The 18,527-nt window shown below is 50.1% G+C and overlaps 11 protein-coding genes across 11 annotated transcripts; 6 read left to right on the top strand and 5 right to left on the bottom strand.

Annotated features, from left to right (window-relative positions):
• Positions 1-97: 97 nt before the first annotated feature.
• Positions 98-1,130, top strand: An07g05220 (uncharacterized protein; the record flags this gene model as incomplete). The annotated part of the gene is made up of 5 exons (XM_059748461.1): positions 98-147; positions 467-536; positions 606-698; positions 853-958; positions 1,042-1,130. The coding sequence occupies 5 exons, from the start codon at positions 98-100 to the stop codon at positions 1,128-1,130; spliced, it is 408 nt and encodes a 135-aa protein (XP_059600939.1).
• A 45-nt stretch (positions 1,131-1,175) lies between these two features.
• Positions 1,176-3,017, top strand: An07g05210 (uncharacterized protein; the record flags this gene model as incomplete). Its single annotated transcript, XM_059748460.1, has 5 exons — positions 1,176-1,244; positions 1,281-1,397; positions 1,447-2,493; positions 2,550-2,829; positions 2,890-3,017. The coding sequence occupies 5 exons, from the start codon at positions 1,176-1,178 to the stop codon at positions 3,015-3,017; spliced, it is 1,641 nt and encodes a 546-aa protein (XP_059600938.1).
• Positions 3,018-3,470: 453 nt separating this feature from the next.
• Positions 3,471-3,953, top strand: An07g05200 (hypothetical protein; the record flags this gene model as incomplete). The annotated part of the gene is made up of 3 exons (XM_059748459.1): positions 3,471-3,491; positions 3,587-3,748; positions 3,846-3,953. 3 exons carry the CDS (start codon positions 3,471-3,473, stop codon positions 3,951-3,953), a joined length of 291 nt encoding a protein of 96 aa, XP_059600937.1.
• An 882-nt stretch (positions 3,954-4,835) lies between these two features.
• On the top strand, positions 4,836-4,994 carry An07g05190 (uncharacterized protein; the record flags this gene model as incomplete). The annotated part of the gene is made up of 2 exons (XM_059748458.1): positions 4,836-4,873; positions 4,907-4,994. 2 exons carry the CDS (start codon positions 4,836-4,838, stop codon positions 4,992-4,994), a joined length of 126 nt encoding a protein of 41 aa, XP_059600936.1.
• A 586-nt stretch (positions 4,995-5,580) lies between these two features.
• Positions 5,581-6,915, bottom strand: An07g05180 (uncharacterized protein; the record flags this gene model as incomplete). The annotated part of the gene is made up of 1 exon (XM_059748457.1): positions 5,581-6,915. The coding sequence occupies one exon, from the start codon at positions 6,913-6,915 to the stop codon at positions 5,581-5,583; it is 1,335 nt and encodes a 444-aa protein (XP_059600935.1).
• A 932-nt stretch (positions 6,916-7,847) lies between these two features.
• Positions 7,848-9,022, bottom strand: An07g05170 (hypothetical protein; the record flags this gene model as incomplete). Its single annotated transcript, XM_059748456.1, has 3 exons — positions 7,848-8,179; positions 8,310-8,747; positions 8,848-9,022. The coding sequence occupies 3 exons, from the start codon at positions 9,020-9,022 to the stop codon at positions 7,848-7,850; spliced, it is 945 nt and encodes a 314-aa protein (XP_059600934.1).
• A 430-nt stretch (positions 9,023-9,452) lies between these two features.
• On the top strand, positions 9,453-11,184 carry An07g05160 (uncharacterized protein; the record flags this gene model as incomplete). Its single annotated transcript, XM_001391562.3, has 3 exons — positions 9,453-10,387; positions 10,438-10,732; positions 10,786-11,184. 3 exons carry the CDS (start codon positions 9,453-9,455, stop codon positions 11,182-11,184), a joined length of 1,629 nt encoding a protein of 542 aa, XP_001391599.1.
• A 703-nt stretch (positions 11,185-11,887) lies between these two features.
• An07g05150 (uncharacterized protein) lies at positions 11,888-13,813 on the bottom strand (the record flags this gene model as incomplete). The annotated part of the gene is made up of 6 exons (XM_001391561.1): positions 11,888-12,034; positions 12,102-12,730; positions 12,781-12,874; positions 12,938-13,320; positions 13,407-13,568; positions 13,657-13,813. 6 exons carry the CDS (start codon positions 13,811-13,813, stop codon positions 11,888-11,890), a joined length of 1,572 nt encoding a protein of 523 aa, XP_001391598.1.
• A 545-nt stretch (positions 13,814-14,358) lies between these two features.
• On the top strand, positions 14,359-15,292 carry An07g05140 (uncharacterized protein; the record flags this gene model as incomplete). Its single annotated transcript, XM_059748455.1, has 2 exons — positions 14,359-14,414; positions 14,479-15,292. 2 exons carry the CDS (start codon positions 14,359-14,361, stop codon positions 15,290-15,292), a joined length of 870 nt encoding a protein of 289 aa, XP_059600933.1.
• A 325-nt stretch (positions 15,293-15,617) lies between these two features.
• An07g05130 (uncharacterized protein) lies at positions 15,618-16,693 on the bottom strand (the record flags this gene model as incomplete). The annotated part of the gene is made up of 3 exons (XM_059748454.1): positions 15,618-16,148; positions 16,213-16,578; positions 16,625-16,693. The coding sequence occupies 3 exons, from the start codon at positions 16,691-16,693 to the stop codon at positions 15,618-15,620; spliced, it is 966 nt and encodes a 321-aa protein (XP_059600932.1).
• Positions 16,694-16,841: 148 nt separating this feature from the next.
• Positions 16,842-18,429, bottom strand: An07g05120 (hypothetical protein; the record flags this gene model as incomplete). Its single annotated transcript, XM_059748453.1, has 5 exons — positions 16,842-17,019; positions 17,109-17,193; positions 17,472-17,565; positions 17,964-18,221; positions 18,397-18,429. 5 exons carry the CDS (start codon positions 18,427-18,429, stop codon positions 16,842-16,844), a joined length of 648 nt encoding a protein of 215 aa, XP_059600931.1.
• Positions 18,430-18,527: the final 98 nt, after the last annotated feature.

Below are 18,527 nucleotides of genomic sequence, written 5' to 3'. Positions count from 1 at the left end.
ATACGGAATAAAAAATTATCACCTAGAAGTGTGAAATGGCTTATCAGTGCCTAGAAGTGCCTTTTTTACTGACAGCTCGAAGAAATCGCTTGTATTCATGACTGTTGACTACGGCATTGTTATTGTCTTGTCGGTCAATCTACAGCAGTCAGTCCAAAATCAACACACCTGATAGCACAGAATGTAGATAGACGGTTTAAGTGAAGGTGGCTTCGGTTATCCTCGGGCCAAAGTAGTCAGGAACCAATTGATGGGCAGCCCTAAATAAAGCTGGGGATCCATCCTAGTAAGCTTCATTTCCCCGCCCGGGAATCGGAACTGTTCCGGCATGAAGAACAAGAGGGCAAAGCAGCTACTTGAACATCCCTGACCTTATCCCTGCTAGACGTTTCACAAAATAGACACAAGAATCTTGCTATCTCATATTGAAGTACCGACACCGATCGAGTATTGAATGTTACTGCAGTGATGGAGCTGCAGGTACTACTGTCCCAAACAGGCAAGCCGGCTGCATCAACCCCGCATCCTGCAGACACGTGAGTCCCGGCCACATTCCAGCTGCCTCTTAATTGCTCCATCTCTTCAGCTTTTCATTCTTGTCTCAGTCAATTGCTAAGGCTAGATTTCAACTCGTGTTCACTACTTCGCAAGTTCGCGTGGTGCAGTTCGTATCTGAAGGCATCCGCCGGCAATCCCTGGTTAAACCATTTTAGACCCAGCTTTTGGTGAAGCTAGAAGCAAGGGGAGGTACATCCTGGTGACGAATGCCACAAGCTCCGCCTGAGGACGATTAGAGTGCTATGAACATACCTTCCCAAATATCCAGATGCGCGTTTCTTCAGTTAACTGTAGAGGGCTTCTTCACAGAAGATGTTCTGTGAGGAAGCCCCTCCAGTTGGCAGCATTGCCGGGAAGAAGGGGACTGTTAACCACAAGCTATTCTCGGGGTCCTTCAGAAGTAAGCATGCTCATGTCTTGTTTGATCAACTAGGTATCGTGGATACTTATTGACCTGACATAAGCCTCCACTGTTAGACACAGTGATCGGGGAGCACTTTGCAAAGATCGTCAACCAGTATGGCGATAGACCGGCGTACGCTTCCCTTCTGGCATCAAGTTTGTGCTTTTGAGGAGTGGTATTCTGACCGTGACCAGTGTCATCTGCAAACAACAAAATGATCGAGCGACATATTCTTCCCTTGACGCCAGAAGCAATGCCCTTGCGCGTGGTCTTGAATCTGTCGGTGTCCGGATAGGAGACCGTGTGGGCGTCATGCTAGGGAACTCCATGGAACATGCTGTTGTATGCCCAGACCCTAAAAGCCTTTCTCAGATGCCTTGTAATAACCAAATTCCTCCAGGCAACCTATGCACTGTTCAAGCTGGGCGCGATCCTGGTAGGTAGAACGCTTGCACGCCATCAGATCAAGGCTGATACAGCATCAGGTTCCACTCAATCCATCATTCAACGCGATTCAAGTAGTTTCCGCCCTGGCTCATTTAGAAGCCAGCCATCTGATAATTAGCACCGAATCAAACCTCCCCCGAAAGGACCCAAGGAGCAATATTCCACTCCTTAAACACCTGATCCCGGACCTCTCCAAGACCCGCATTGAGTCAGAATTAGTTCCCTCACTGAAGAGCATCATCTCAGTCGACAACTCATCTGGTCGCGTCAACACCTCCAGCTTTAATTGTTTAACAGCCTACAACTCACTTACCTCCGACGCAACATCCGACAAAAGCGCCCTACCACCTCGCAACCTATCCCCAACCGACATAGTCAACATCCAATTCACATCCGGAACGACCGCAATGCCTAAAGCAGCATGTCTAAGTCATCGATCTATTCTCAACAACGGTTCCCAAATCGGCGACAGAATGCGCCTTACCCCAGAGGACGTTGTATGCTGTCCGCCCCCATTATTCCACTGCTTCGGATCCGTACTAGGATACATGGCCACCGCCACCCACGGCGCAGCCATTGCATTCCCAACAGAAGCCTTCAACGCCAGAGCAGCCCTCCGAACCGTGCAAGAAGAAAAGTGCACTGCACTTTACGGCGTACCGACCATGTTCCTCGAAGAGCTCAATCTTCTAGACGAAGGAGAAATCCCCAACGAAGGCTTCCAGTACCTACGTACAGGCATCGCCGCCGGAAGTAGCATACCCGCGGAGCTGATGAAAAGACTACACAAAGTCCTAAACCTCACTGAGCTGACAATCTGCTACGGAATGACAGAGACCAGCCCCGTCTCTGCAATGACCACAACAGACGATCCCATCGACAAACGGATCAACACCGTCGGAAGACTACTGCCGCACGTTGAAGCAAAGGTTGTGAGCTTAGATAATCACAATAATATTTTGCCCATCAATACTCGCGGCGAGTTAGCAGTGAGCGGATACCTCCTGATGAAAGAGTACTGGAACGACCCGGTGAAAACGGCAGAGGTCATGATTGCTGATGATGACGGGAAAGTTTGGATGCATGTGAGTACTAAGCACACTGAGTTAAGTTTGCTCCTTCCTAACCTCTTTAATTCTAGACCGGCGACGAAGCCTCCATGTCCCCAGACGGCTACATCACCATCACGGGCCGTGTAAAAGACCTCATCATCCGCGGCGGAGAGAACATCCACCCATTGGAAATCGAGAATTGTCTCTTGACGTACCCCGGCGTGATCGATGCCTCGGCCGTGGGCGTGCCCGATGAGCGCTATGGAGAGGCGGTGGCTGTGTTCATTATCCACCGGGAACCTGAGAGCGAAGCTGCGGATGAGGATAAGATCCGGCAGTGGGTTCGTGAAAAGCTGAGTAACCATCTAGGTATGTTGGTTTCTATCACAGAACTGCTCTATCGACTCATTAGCTAACCGGCTGGTATAGTTCCAAAATACGTCTTCTTCCTGCAACCAACAGAGTCGTTCCCCAAGACTGCAAGCGGCAAGGTGCAGAAGTTCAAGCTCCGGGAAGATGCTCTTACGATCTTAAAGGAGAAGAATAATATCAGCTGAGTTGATGTATTTTGGCGTAGTCTACATACATAGAGAAACTTGGGCGTCGTTTATAGGGCATACAATCTTATTTTACTAAGAAACACCATTCGAAAGAGCATACTGAAGAAAGGTAACTTGATTGATAACTGTTGGACATATGTACTTGGTATTTTGAGATGGTCGATGGACTACTCTTTCTGTTTTAGTGCTCATCCTTCCCCCTTTTTTGCTTACTGAGTAGATCTGGATATACCCTGAGCACGTTCTGAGCACAGGGTGAGCGGGAGACCAGTTGTTCTGAGTAAGTAATCTTAATGAAATACTTGGAACGAGCATGCTTGGGACTATCAATGCCCGCTTGGTTTTAGTGTCCAGCCAGCCACAGTGGGCTCATACCGCGGGTACAGCATGCTAGGTATGCACCTTGCTGCATGCTTGGCCGATCAACAACCAGTCACTCAATCAGTTTCAATGAAGATACACGCAAGTCTCGTCCGATCCAGCTGAGGCGGCTCACAGAATTACGAATTACTTTACCCTGAACAGCAGACGTCGTGCAATTTTCCATTTTTCATGTAACGGTCGAGGATCCTGCGAAACGCTTGACTGAGGCTGGAGCGGACATGAATATCCGGCTGGAAAGGGAGCGCCTTGCTACTGCTCTGCAGGCTGCTCGATCTGCTGTCACTGAGGAAGATATCGAGAGGTTCAAAACACTTTGTTCCACGGATGATCGTGTGGCTGAGGAGGTTAAGACACTGCAGAATCAGAGAGCTGAAGTGGCTGAGCTACTTCGACAGCATGGCGCGACATCCTGATATTTTTTTTTTTCTTTTTTGATTCAAGGTCGACGAACAAGCCGAGGACAGACGCTTCCAATCAAATAGTGCTAAGTACAATTATCTCCTATACTACATAGCCATCATTGAAGAGAGACACGAGTATCTACTATAAGGTGAAACCAATCGCATGTTCTGTAATGAAACTAAAATCTACTTTCCCCCAAACTAGGGACAGAATACACACTAATGGGAGACCGCAGTTATTCCAACCGTTGGTTCGGCCTTTGTATTGTTGAAAGAGAAATGATAGTGAAAATGCCGTAAGGTTAAGATTTGTTATCTAGTGTGAACTGAGTAGATTGAGCTCGTCAAGAAACTCAATCCTGCGGCCTTCAGGACGGCTTTGTACCTACGACTAGTCGCGGCCCTTGTTCAGTTCATATACTAGGACCCGCTGTTTCTGTTGTTGATCTGGTCTGCCAACCCGCTCACCATGCTCAACCCCAGCGCTTACCCGGCTTGAGTCTCCAGATCCTCGCTACTGTTGAGATGCACATTTAGCAGTTCGTTCAATCCTTGCTTCAATGTGGAGACCTTATGAGTCAGTTGGGAGGCACGTGTAGCCTCGTCCACGCGGTATCTGTTTCATGTATGGCTAATACAGCCCTGAAGCTCACACCACGACCCTGGAACTTAAATCCACATCAAAAGTATAGACATGGAACTAAGACTGGCAGAGAAATCCCCTTATATTATCCCCCCATACCGAAATCACAGTATCCTGTCTTGATCTCGAGGACATATGCTATGTAGTAACCACAATGAGGGCACCGATAGGGAGGTAGATGAACCCCTACTGGATCCTAAGTCAATAGTTGGTGATGAACACAGTAGCAAAAGTCTGCCTGCATCAACACATGGCAATAAAAGGGGCTCATGTATGGAAATAGATTATGCAGCACGCAGGCTTGTTATTGTCCACCCTGAGTATTCCAGTTTTGTTCGACAGGTGTGAACAGTCCGTTGAAGATGAAGTAAGGTAACATGGTACTTAATGGCTTCGACTGCTTTAGCCGCCAAAATCATCGCATTGTAAGTGTATCCTGTCTTTCGTGAGTTCCACAGGGCTACAGCGCAATTAGGGCCTTTGCATGACTATCTGTGGGTCTGCCTTTCTAAAGAAAGTGGCATCGCACAGCCTATAAGTGTCTGAGTCTACCGGATAATGTGGCCGAAAATGACCTTTGATCACAGACGAAAGGGATAGTGATGATCAACGCCACAGGAATAAACAGGTGTCTTGATGACATTTTATTAATATTTATCTTGTTTTTCTGTGCTCTTAGATTTACAGTAGATTATCAAAATCTTATTCTCATCTACTGCTTCCTTGCTTGACTCATCCCTCTTATTACTTTTATTTAAAATCGGTGATTCGAGGAGCTCTCTTCGTTCCTTCTGAAGTGCCTTCACTGGCTCCGACAGAGTAGTGCAGGGTGTCTCTGCATCTAATGGTGATGTGGAAATTTAATCCACAGAGTGCGACATGACCAATGATCATGTCGTAGTCGTCTTTTGTTAATAATCGAGCTAAAGCATCAACATAAACACATCGAATGTTAGTCTGATGACTTGTATAGGTCAATGATGTCTGTTCTGCCCACATTATGGGCCCCGATCTTCAATAATGAAACGCAGAACTATTGCACTGCGGTTGGATCCGTCTAGTAGGCTAAGGATTTTATCTCAGCCAGAGGATTCAATAACCATAGTCCCGAGGTATATTAAATCCTAGCGAGCTATTCAGTGCTTGAATATACTGGCGTATTAAGGCCACTTGATCCGCTTGTCTCGGTCCCGGAACTTGGAACGCTCGGGGGCGGGGCCTCGGTGGCCGTGTCTGCTAGGTGCTGTTGTGATGGCAGCCCATGGGTATAATAATAATGATGATGATTATCAAGAGGAGAAAAAGAGTCTGTAGATGCTGTTTCAAGTTCCATTGGGGAACAGCATTCAATAGCCTGAACCCAAGGATCATTCAAAGCTTGGTCGATGGTGAGCCTCCGCTCTGGGTCAAAGTGCAGCATCATAAGGATCAAAGACCATATTTCTGGGCTGGGGTAGTCTTCAGGACGGAACCCTGGCGCCCATTCGTAAATATCTGGCCAATCGATAAGGCTGGAACAACGGCTGCTCCGGAATTTCATCCAGGTACTTATAAACCGATAAAAATCCGCATCAATATTCATATTGGAGACCTCCCATGCCAATTTCAAGTTGAACAAGCACCGTCCGATTAAGGCACAGGCCCACACATCAAGCCGGCGTGGGTCGTAGTATTTAGTGTACCATACCTCATGTGGCAGGTAGCATTTGGTACCGCAGAGTTTGCTGTTCGAACAATAGCGGACTCTGTTGGGATCTATTTCGGGGTCCCTGAAGACCACGGCGAAGCCAAAGTCAGTAATCTTGAGAACGCCCCTTTCTGTGAGGAGCAGGTTCTCCGGCTTGAGGTCGCGATGGGCGATGTCATGGCTATGAAGGTAGGATACGCCTCGTAAAAGCTGCTTGAAAAGGCACAACTGGCCAGTGGTGCTTAGGTGACCGATCGCAACAAGATCTAGAAGGTCACCCTGGCTGCAGTACTCCATGACAATGCTTAATTGTGTCTCCTTGATGCAAAGGTCAACAGTTTTGACGACATTTGGATGACGAGCATGACGAGCGACGATGAATTCTTTACGGATATCACGCACACAAACCTCGTATGGGACATTCTTTCTCTCAAAGAACTCCTTGGCGACATAAGGAGAAGTCTCGTTCTTGCTGTTGCGCTTATAGACGACGCGAACCTGTGCGTAGGAACCTCTGCCTAGAACCTCTCCTGTGCTACTGTAGAAGGAATCCTTGAACTTATAGTTTCTCATAAGTTTGAGCACATCCACACTATTGGATGCTTCGGAGGTTATGCTCATGCTGAGTTTGTCGTCGACCTTCACAGCTTGGTAGTCGCTGCTTTGGCTAGAAGTAGGCTTGGAGCCTGGCATAGTCAACCTCCCGAGGCCATGATCCAGCTCGCTGGAGCCGACACTGTGGACAATGCTCGAGGAGGACGAGGAGGAAGTGGAAGACATGTATCTTTATTGATACGGGTCTTTTGAGATGAGTGGATCTTTTCCTGGTCCACGATGGGATATACCTGGCAGCAAGGTATATCCGATAAGATAGCGTTGTGTAAGTCACAACGATAAATAAGGGAAAAGAATAGAGAAGCGAGCGGAGAACCAAGATTTGCAGCCAATATAGCAAATGATCGACTGCAAGGCTTACAAAGCTGAGTTGGACTTATAGAGCTATGTTCTGCTATAGCTAGAGCCAACAGTACTTTGCAGAACAAGTGTTGAACGATGGGAAGGAGGATGCTGACGACGGAGTTTCTGCGGGAAGGAAGCGGCATCAAGGCAATAAAGCCATGTCATACTTGCGCCCTGGCGAGTTTTCTCACGACATCATGACATGATCATGGCAGGGCAAGCGATGCCATCAGCAACACCGGCCTGGAGCGTCACCGCTCCACAGGCAAAAAGTAGGATGAGATGATGTAGACGTCTAAATCCTCGAGAGCGTACATTGTGGATATAAATATAGAGTATAGAAAAAGAAGGTTCACGAGGTGTTGGATGATGAGATTGAATGAGCATTCACGGGAAGCGAGTTTATGCTGAGTATTGAATGACCGAGGCAATTTACTTCAAGAACAAGATTAGGTGTAACGGAGGTTGGTATTGATGCTATAGACGAGCGTTAACACTAACCGAAGAAAGACCAGCCGCTAGTCTGACGTTCGATCCTTCCCCAACTTCCTAAAGCACATTGAAATGGACCAAGGCAACATGGCTCAACCACTTGACTATGTTGTTCCTGCATCCGCAGCACAAAGCTCAGCGCATGAGCAATAACAGACATCATATTTGAGGCCTTTAATGAGGTCACTTGGCCGACGGAGTCACCAAGATGCTGGTCCTGCGAAGTAGTGAGGCTGATGACCGAATGGGACGTGACATCACTAACGCTCAATCTGGCCGCGAGCAAGTATAGTTTCATCCTGGATACAGTAGCCTGGTTCAGTAGGCGTATCCACGGAATGAAATTCATCCTTATTAAGATACAGCGAAGAGCACTGCATTCTCAGTTCGGCAGGAGGGCGAGAGGGCCTGCTAAAGCAAGAGCTATGAGGCATTCCCATTACGGATATGGAAGATGCGTCATTAATGACGTTTTGATCGTGTGATATGAAAATGGGGTCCCAGCCCATTCGGCGAGAATAAGCTGCAAACAAGCGCAGCAAAAACTTCCGCTCCCTTGCCAAAATCGTGAAGCAGCTGAACAAGTGAAGACCTGCAGGTAAGCGCATATTTCGAGGGAAAACGCAAAGCGTAACTAGCCACCAGGACTTCTAAGTCAAGCCACAACACCCGGATGAGCGACACCGGAGAGTACCGATTTGACTATCAGAAATCCTCAATACCAGTTTCGCCTTGCAGATGGGACTTGACTTCTCCATCGTCTACTCCTTCCACAAGCCACTCTGGTTCTTCATCATCGAAGTACTTTTCCTGCTCGGCGTTCCAATCATCATACTCATCATTGTCGTCAACCGAGGCATAATCGAAATCGCCATCTTCACCCCTCAGGAACCGCAAGGTCATCTCCCATCGCCACGCCTTCTCCCCTTCTTCCTTATTCGGGGGAATTTCGTCTCTATCTTCCGCGAGGATCTCTCCGTTTGGGCCACGAGTATAGCTGAACATGGCGTGAGGATCAGGATGGGAAAGGGCCTCGAACTTGGCCTCGGATCTACATAGGTCCGCTTGCAGCACACCTGAGAAGCCTTTGGCACGTCCTTCAGCCTCCCTCTCGGCTGGAGTCTGGAATCGACGGATCAAGCGATCATACAGCAACGGGTCTGCAGGGCTGGCATATTAGCTTGGCTTTAACATCCCCTGTCATTGACAGAGCGACTGAATGTGAAACCAATCAGTCTATAAGGAGCAGAGCGAGCGGACCGGCTAGCTCGAGATCAGCAGAGAAATACTCCGGGTGCATGTCCAGATAGCGCTTGCGCCGGTTTTTGATTTTCGTCGCCGCAGATGGTGACTGCGTTCTTTTCACGGGGTCTGACTCCATCTGGGAAGAGTCTGCGTCCGGAGCGACACCCGTACCCACAGGGAAAAGAGGCATAATGGGCGTAGTAGTGGGATCAGTCAAGGTCGATGACGATGGGAAGTTGAGGATGAAGAGAAGCGCGGCGAGACACGCGGGGGAACTAAACCCATTCGGGCCGGAAGCGCCGGGCGGCAAAGGAAATTATCCTCAGCGTCAAAACGTCGCCCGAGCGAATAATGACCGTCCGTTGATCAGTCCGACTTTCTATCTGAGAAGTACCGGTAAGACTAGCCTGGTTTCAATCTGTTTCACATCGTGGGTCTTCAGGGATTCTTCTTGGCCCACGTTGTGGCGTTGCATTGAAGCTCCCCGCCCCAGCTCTTCCGCTGTTAAATAGGAGCCAACAAACATACAGTCGCGAGATAGACCTAGACTAATTGGATCCTACAGAAGCTTTCAATTGATCGGTCCTACCGGATTCCCTCAGGGTTGGAGGTCTGACATCATGTCTTCCCTGGCTGGTCTTGTCCAGCCCACCACCAGACAGCTGCTGACTGGCGCTGCTCTGCTGTTTTTGACGGCGTTCTACTCGCCATTGACGGTGCTGATGCTGACGCCAGTATATGGCTCGGCTCCTGCCCATATCTTCCACGGCTATGGAGTGGCACTCATTGGCGCTGCTGGATGGTTCCTTAAAGACCACATCCAGCGATTGACTGGCCGCCGGGCTCTTTTCCTGCTCCCTGTTGTGGCATTCTGGGTTCCTACCGTTCAGAGTTTCTTGTTCGCATCGAGCTCCGTTATGGGAAACCCCTTCGGAGCTGTAGTCACAGAGGTCATTTCCTACTACCCTCTGGTTCTGCTCTCCGTGGCTTGTGCTGGTAAGCTGGTGCAGTCGGGTTTGAATCTGAGCCAGCACGGTGATGCAGTCGCTGAGCACGTTCCTCTCGTGGTTACCTATATCCTCTACAAGACTGGCGAGAAGTTCGCCAAAGCTTTCCTGGCCAAGTTCATTGGAACTACCTTCTTCTTTTCTCGTGCTGGTCTCCAACTCTTGCTCCCAGTCTTCTACACCGCTATTGCCCCTTCCAAGTTCCTGCTCTTTGCTATTCCCTCCCTTCTGTTCTCCATGACGTCCAATGTCCACATGAACTCTGGAGCATTGAACTCTTTCCTCAATGACGAGGGATTCGCCCTTGTTGCCCGCCAGGACTCCACCACCGGTTACATCTCCGTCTTGGATAACCTGAATGATGGATTCCGTGTCATGCGTTGCGACCACAGCTTGCTCGGCGGCCAGTGGACCAAGATGCCCCACAACTACAACCCTGCCGTTATGGACCCCATCTACTCGGTCTTCACCATGCTTGAGGCCGTCCGCCTGGTTGAAACTGACCACGGCGAGCCCCGCGTAGATGCCAACAGCAAGGCACTTGTCATGTAAGCTCAGCAGCAACTCGCTCTCCAAGCAGAAACCTAACCTCTACCAGCGGTCTCGGTGTCGGCACCACGCCCTCTGCCCTGATCCACCACGGCATCGAGACCACCATCGTGGAGATCGACCCTGTCGTGCACAAGTTCGCCACCGAATACTTCCACCTTCCCTCGAACCACATCGCCGCCATCGAAGACGCCACCGCCTTCGTGAAGCGCACTCCCCCAGCCCAGTATGACTATATCGTCCACGACGTCTTCACCGGAGGCGCCGAGCCCCTCGAGCTCTTCACTCTCGAGTTCCTCGAAGGCCTATCCTCCCTTCTCAAGGATGACGGAGTCATTGCCATCGTAAGCCCCCTCCCTCTCTCAACCCCCCACCATCCCCCAACTAACCTCGATAGAACTATGCCGGCGACATCTCTCTCTACCCCGCCGCCCTAACCGTCCGCACCATCCAATACGTCTTCCCGACCTGCCGCATCTTCCGCGAGGCCTCCGACTCTGACCTCACCGCCGACTTCACCAACATGGTGATCTTCTGCAAGAAGAGCTCCGCCACGCCGCTCACCTTCCGCGACCCCGTTTCCGCCGATTACATGGGCAGCAAGTTCCGCCAGATGTATCTGATGCCAAAGGTTGAGATCGACGCGAGTCGGTTCCAAGATATCGAGAAGGGCGGTCGTCGTGTCCTCCACTCTAAGAACACCCACCTGCTTCATAAGTACCAGGATCGGGCTGCGCTCGAGCATTGGAATATTATGCGTCATGTGCTGCCTGATTTTGTTTGGGAGAACTGGTGATGGTTTTCTACTATACTTACAGTATGTAATTCTTAGTGTATCTCTGAGAGATAGATTGATTTAGTTTTCGTTGTTGTGATTCGGATATCTGTATTCCTAGTACTAGTTGTGGTTTCGGGTGGTTACAGCAATATGACATTATAATATGATTTAACTTTGGTTTTTTGAGTGGATAGCATATGGTTGTCTTTGATAACACGCCCAACTCGAAATATACAAACGAAGCTATTCATTTATTCTTCAACAATCATGAGACTCCAAAGCAACGCTAATGAAGACAAGTCTTTCAATCAACCATGTTCAGGAGCTAAAAGCAAGCAACGAGAAAAAAACAATTAAGTACTATCGAAAATTCATTCATCTTTCTCCGACTCCTAAGAAAAAAGCCAGCCTAATCCATTCTGGTATCACAAGCAACAACAGCAGCAGCAGCAACGAGAAGCAGCAGCAGTAACAACGAGATGTCACCAAGCCAGCCAGGCCACAATCCCCCGTTAGTTATAATCACTCATTCCAAATATGTTATGTATGTACTGCATCGTGAATGTGTGAAAATGAAAAAAAGAAAGAGGGAATAAAAAAAAAAGGAAAGAATAAAATTACAATCCAACATCAACATCAACATGAACAATGACCGCCATAATGACAGGAATCAAACAAGAAAAAGCATCTACCACCCACCACCGATTTATCGCTTTATCTTTTACGCTGATGGGCTTCCGCGGGGACTCGCCCCCGGTTTCTTGACCAGGCCAGCGAAGAAGTTCGCTAGTGCTTGGTTGTGGGCTTTTTCGTCGCCGGCAGATGATGAGAGGGTTTCTTTTCTTTGGGAGCGGCTGGCTTCGCGTTCCTGTTTGGGGTTGGGGTGGTTAGGGGTTTTGTTGATTGGGAGGGGGGATACTAGGGAGGTATCTTACCTTGAGCTTCCGGAGCATGTCGTCTGCGTCGACTTGGATTCCTCCCATGTTGAACTGCACGGGACCGATATGCTCGTTGACTCGTCCATTGTCGTCTAATGGCGACATCTCAAGCTGGGGCACCTTTTTGGCTGCGCGGTCTTTCTCGTCCTCCGCCTTCAGCTGCTCTAAGACCTCGAGCTGCTTCGTGAGGAAGCTCTGCATGTCGGATGTGTCTACCTCGATCTTGTTTCCGTTTCGTTGGCTGCCTGTGAGGGCCATCGATGTGTCGCGCTTGGGGTCCTGGATGGTTTGCTCGAAGATCGCCACGGCGCTGGTTCCGTCGTCCACTGCGTTTGCGGTTTGTTCGTCGGAACTGCGATCGTCCACGCCGTTCGTGAGTGGCTCCGGGGGATCTTGAATCTCAATCGACCATGCTGTCGATATACCTTCCATGTCGAAGCCTTCACGGATGATTCGGATCTTGCCCCAAGAATCCCAGTTCGAGGGAACCAGGATCTTGTCCCGGTCGATCACGTTGTGTTTGAGGGACTGTCTTTTTAGGAGAGAGTGTATGCCGAGAGAGGAGTGTATTAGGCTCTGCAGAGAGTTTGCGAGGAACGGTGTGGTGTAGATCAACGATGCGCCGTCTGCTTTCTGTTAGAATTGAACCTCAAGCGGTATTGGCTGCTGTACTTACGTTTAAGTAGTAGTGTTCTCATGAACTGAAGGATGAAGTCGAATTGCTCCTCGTGCCAGCCATGGTCCTTCTCCAACTTTTCAATCTTGTCCGCCTGCATGATGCGAGAAATTGTTAATATAAAGACTTGCCGGAAGCCTTTAGTAGATCAACGTACCCCTTGGCAGACCACACACATGGGAATCCCAAGCCCCTCATCCCACTCGCCTGGTCCCAACGGTATCGTTACAGGGCCTGCGGAGCTGGTGAATCCTTGTGCCCCGCCTGAACTCGAATCCATGCCTCGTTTCCGGTCCCTCCACTCCGTGAGATTCTCTTCCATGACGATCTTCGTCTCGTCGTCGAGTGATATCAGCACGTGTCGGAGAAGACGGACCCATTCTCGGAGTCGCCGAATCCATGTCCACGGGTCCGACCAGTCCAGTAAAATCACGACGAGTGTTTCCGGAATCGATTGAGGGGTCAGGAGCGGCTTGAGAAGGGGAGCGAAAGACAGAGACGGTTCAGAGAGTAGGTATGCGGAGACGCGCGCAAGAGTATCTGTTCGCCGGAGCACCATTTGTTCAGCAACCCGTACAACGCAGAATCAAACCCCCTCCTTCAACCCAACCCAAGGAAGCAATTACCTTCGTGGTCCGCATCTAGCACATCCTGATATGTATATCCCAAAGCGAACTGGTTGGCTACTGGCGGTACTCTCCCTTTTCGCTTATCGTTCGACAAACTAGGATCGGAAGAATCTGCGGCGAGTGTGTCTAGGAATTCTCTTTGACTCTCAGGCGTGCCTCCTGAATTCAGTCCAAGTATTAGCGACCCAACCCCAAAATAGTAGAATGCCGATGCTGCTCCACGGCAGCAGAAACCAAGTCTTCGCACCTAGGATAAGCAGGTTCTTCTCAGGCAGACGCTTTCCATTCGCGACACTATCCAGCATAGAAGACCAGATGTTCTTCTTGGGCCCATCCTTGCTCGACGGCCGGCTATTGTTTCCGGTGCCGAATCTGGAGCCGGGGTTCTGGCTTGACGCAGACATCGTCTGTTCGATTTCGACTATATTCAGTTGGCGCAGACCATGCCATGTAGCGTCCGAGTAATTGCGAGATTAGTCCGACGGCTTTGACGCGTGAGCCGCGGAGTTTGAAGGAGATGGTGGATATCGGTCCAGGCAAGCGGATTTGGGGTCAGGGGAATCTGGCGTTGGGGACGATCTCTTGTAACTTTAACGGCGGGTCCGTGGCCAAATTGCCCACCCGGATGAGCGGTATCGTAGATACTTCCGCTGTTGCTTTTCAAATCACACAGCTGGTGGGGGTTGTTAGTTCAAAAGGCAGGCGGTTTTGTCGAGAAATACGTTAAGTTGCACTCCAGTAAACAATCCAAAGTGTCGGCGTTCTTGCGGGTGGGACCCTCCCGCGGAGCCAGCCCGTGATGAGCTGAACCCGCCAGCTTTTCTGCTGCTTCCAATCCCTCACTCAGCCACTCAATCTCTTGCTTTGCGGCGCGATTCAGCTGCGCTCTTATCCGGTCCTTTTGTTTTGAGGGAAATACTGGCTCGCTCTTGCGATCCTTGACACAACAATGAATAATATTCGCCAGATCCAAGCGCTCAATAAACGCGAGCTCGAAAATGCCATGTATGTCATGCTTATCTTCAACCCGGCTTATTGGTTTCTCTGCTAATCTTTGTGGACATCTCAGACCCCCGGAAGCTTCCTGGCACGCAGACTACAGAGATACCGCATACATCTACATCGGTGGACTACCATACGACTTGTCCGAGGGTGATATTGTAACCATCTTTTCGCAGTACGGCGAGCCCGTGCACATCAATCTCGTGCGCGATAAAGAGACTGGAAAGAGTCGGGGTTTCGCCTTTCTGAAGTACGAAGATCAGCGCAGTACAGATCTCGCAGTCGACAATCTTGGTGGGGCAACAGTTCTAGGGAGAGTGCTGCGTGTGGACCACGTGAGGTACAAGCGGCGCGATGACGAGGAGGAAACAGACAATGTCGCAAAGCTCATGGGCGATACGACTAGCAAGGATCATGATGACAGAGATACAGATGACGAACGGAGAAGACGGAGGAAGAGAAGGGGAAGTGAATCAAGGGAAGAGGAGCCCGCCAGACGGCCTCTGCTCAAGGAGGAGATCGAGCTACAGGAGCTGATCAAGAATCATGACGAGGAAGATCCGATGAAGGAATTCCTTATTGAAGAGAAGAAAGAGGAGGTCGCACTCGCCTTGGAGAAAATGCGCAGCAGCGAGAAGTCATCTCGGAGACGTGACAGCCGTGAGAGATCAAGCCGCCATCACCGTTCTCACCGTCGGAGACACGACGACGATCGAGACTCAGAGAGAAGACGCAGAGATCGGTCGCCCAGAAGGGAAGAGCGATCTCATAGAGCTAGATCTCCATCTAGAAGGGAGAGATCCGACAGAGAGAGGACGCCGGTCGCGTCGCGATCGCCCGACTCCCGACGCTACAGAGATAGACATGATCGACACCGTTAAATGTCTGGCAAAACTATCTAAATATTGAAATTGCTAATGAGGGCTAAGTCTCTTAACTGGTCCTGGGAGAAAGCCATCCAATACAAGACCTCCAGGATCTTAGTGGCCGAAGGCTGCAGTCAAGCGCCTATTCTTGAAATGCTATATGCTGCTTCATCCTGCGCCGGCTCATGCGATATCGTGTCCATATCAGAATCAATGCTATGGCATGGGCGCATGCGCGTTTGCATACGGAATCTTGCCTGCATCTGGAACAGCTACTACCTTGGTGCAAACCGGATAGGTAGTCCTGCGAACAATCACTCTTCATCCTTACAAGAGGATTTCAGCTGCCCCCCAAATATCTTTTCCAGCCTTCTCTCAGGCAATACCGCTTTCCATCATCCCCATCGCGCAGAACGAACTTCTCCCACCGGCCATCCCTGCCGGCACCGATAACAAGAATCGTCCTATCATCGCGCCAACCTATCACGCCTTTCGAGGGGCTCCCGTATGAGTTACCCAGGGGCGGGACATAATGTGAGCCAGGTGGTGCTTCTTCCCCCATCTCAAAGTGGGCGCTTGCGAATGAATACACATCAGAGAATACCCTTGGCAATAGTGGAATCTTCCCGAGAATGCCCCATTTCTGGTTCGTTGGTTCTTCGGTCGGGGAAGCTGCAGCTTGGGTACGGTTTGTGGGTAGCCGAGGATGAGGAAGGTCGAATACGTGCAGGGTAGATTTATCAGATGTCACAGCCAGTAGAAGATTCGAGGGCGAAATGGCAAGCGAAAATATCACTGCATGATCAACACCGCGTCGTAGCTCGGCCATTTTGGTGCAGTTAGCCGTAGAGAAGACCCGGACCAATGTGCCCTAGATAGAATGCGCTTTGTCAGTAGTCTGCGTCGCATTCGCCATCGTAGGGACAGGGACGTACCGCTTCACTCGCCGTCGCCAACACTTCACCATCGGGACTCAAAGTCATCGCGCGCAACGGCGTGCTGTGGGCAGGAATGATGCTGACGTTCCCCGTTTCGAGCTCCACCAGTTGGACCTGGCCAGGGGACCGACCTGGGAAAGCGAGCACCTCCTGCCCTAGACAAGCCAGCCCCAGTGGGTTATCCGTTGTCTCGAAAGAAGAGAGCTTCTGCGGCGGGTTCGAGAAAGCGAAAATGTGGATGCTATTGAGGAGGGCGACAACGATGCGCGACTTGGACAGTCGGACGCCCAGGACCGAGGTGCGGAACTCCAGCGTAATTACTGCTTTCTGTCTTGCGTCATCCCAGATAACCAACTGCGACCGCTGTGTGAGTATAAGCTGCGCCAGATAGATGCAGAAGCTCGCACACCTTATTCTGTGGAAACTTTGGCTGTCTCCCTCCGCCAACGATAGCTAGGTAGTTGGTCTGGCCGAGCATCTTGACCACCCCGATGCCGGCATTGAAATCTAGATGGAGTGAACGGCATTAGTGATACGGAGCTGAAGGAGGGCGGGGCCGATGCTATTATTTATACCTCTTGATACTCTGAGCTCGCATGGGTCGGTATTGAAGACTGCAATAGAGATCATAACGTCTTTAGCTTGGGTATCCCGAAAGGGAAGCTATTGCATGAAGGGCATAGCCAGGACCTACCACAGAAGCCCGTGTCCAAGCCAACTGCGAAGCAGGAGGTATCATTGTTGAATGTAGCAGAGAGTGAGAGTGGCCCCACAGACTCATCGATAACTTGTCGGGTGTTCATTCTGACCACCAGGGAAAGAGGCCATCAGAGCTTTGGATGGTAGAAAGGTAGACAGGAAACTAGAAGATCGACAGCGGTCGCTGACCTCACCCGAGCATCAGTAAAGTAGATAAGGCCCGGGGGTCCGCTTTTGGCTGGGGGATGCCGGAAGGGCAGCGGATTCCGGGCCAATAGACTGTCTGCGTAGGGTGGTGATGTTGTTCAACGGAGATCAATGCACATCATCTATATACCCATACAGGAACCGAAAAGGAACTTCTTAATGTATTTCAGTGAAGATGATCGAGATCAAGAAAAAAGCATGTACTGACAAGGGCGTGATTCGAACCCGCGCGGTCAGTCTACAGCTCTGCGGTTAGGAATAGTATTCCGTAGTAATAAATGTCTCGGAGCCATTGTTTCAGGCCTGAGGCCTAAAATATCAAGCTGTATGGTATTTGGGTAATTGCTTACCGCTACGGCGGCCCGCAGCGACCCACGGCGGCGGTGGAAACGCCTTCTGCTGCCCCCGACCCCTGAGAAGAACTGGGGAGAGCACAGAGGCTAGCTAGACATTGCAGCAACCACTTATGCTTTTAATCGGTTGACTTGTCGCTCTGTACCTCAGAGAACAGGTTAGCGGATAATATGTGAGCTGGACTAAAGGAACAAATTCCCTATCGAGTCATAGCACTAACCGCTGAGTGGAGACCTGGAGTGTGTCTCGCTCAGTGAAAAGACAATAATTGATGATCAAGGCGTCCCCAGATTGGACAGGTATTATAATGAGTGTTAAATGAGCACGCAAGTAGGTAGATACCCAAAGACAAGGTCCGGGCATACTAGATGGGAATCCTACTGTACATTAAAATCGGCAGCTATCTAAGCAATTGAACAAAGCGTTCGTAAGCATGTACCTTAAGTGCTTAGTAGGGTGATAACTACTAGACTCCATTTACTCCATACAGGAACCGTGCCTGGGAGCCCGCTATCCATGGGAGAGTAACTGGACTGTTTAGAAAAGTGGGAGTGGTACGACCAGTAAGGTATCGATGTATCATCGGTTACGAGTGATACCAATATTACCAGCGACCGATCAATCTGGAGAAAGAAGAAGGGTGGTGATTGGACCGTTGGGAACTGCAGGGTGAAAGGGGGCAGTTGTGGCCGTTCCAGAGCGGTAAAAACTGGTACGGGCAGGAAAACGGAAGGGAGGAAATCCCCCTTAGAGAGAGTAGAGCAAATCCCCTAACTGCCAGATCAGTAGCAAGCGCCAGCCAAACGGCTCTTTAGTCCCTCCAGCTTGCCCAGAGAGTGTCCGCCCGTCGTCGAACCTCAGGGGAGCAACGCAGCCATTCCACATCCCATCCCATCCACTCCTCCATCTAATTCATTCAACCTTCATTCCACCTCTCTTGTTTCCCCCCCCCATTCCTTTCCTTTGGCTCAAACCACCTTCGTCCTTGTCTCTGCCACTCGCTTTCTACCTCTATTTTCTTCAATTTCTTCTTCTCTCTTCTTTAATTTCCT

Source organism: Aspergillus niger (assembly GCF_000002855.4).
Source record: "Aspergillus niger supercontig An07".
Lineage (NCBI taxonomy): Eukaryota > Fungi > Ascomycota > Eurotiomycetes > Eurotiales > Aspergillaceae > Aspergillus > Aspergillus niger.
This window is presented reverse-complemented; position numbering and strand designations above follow the sequence as displayed.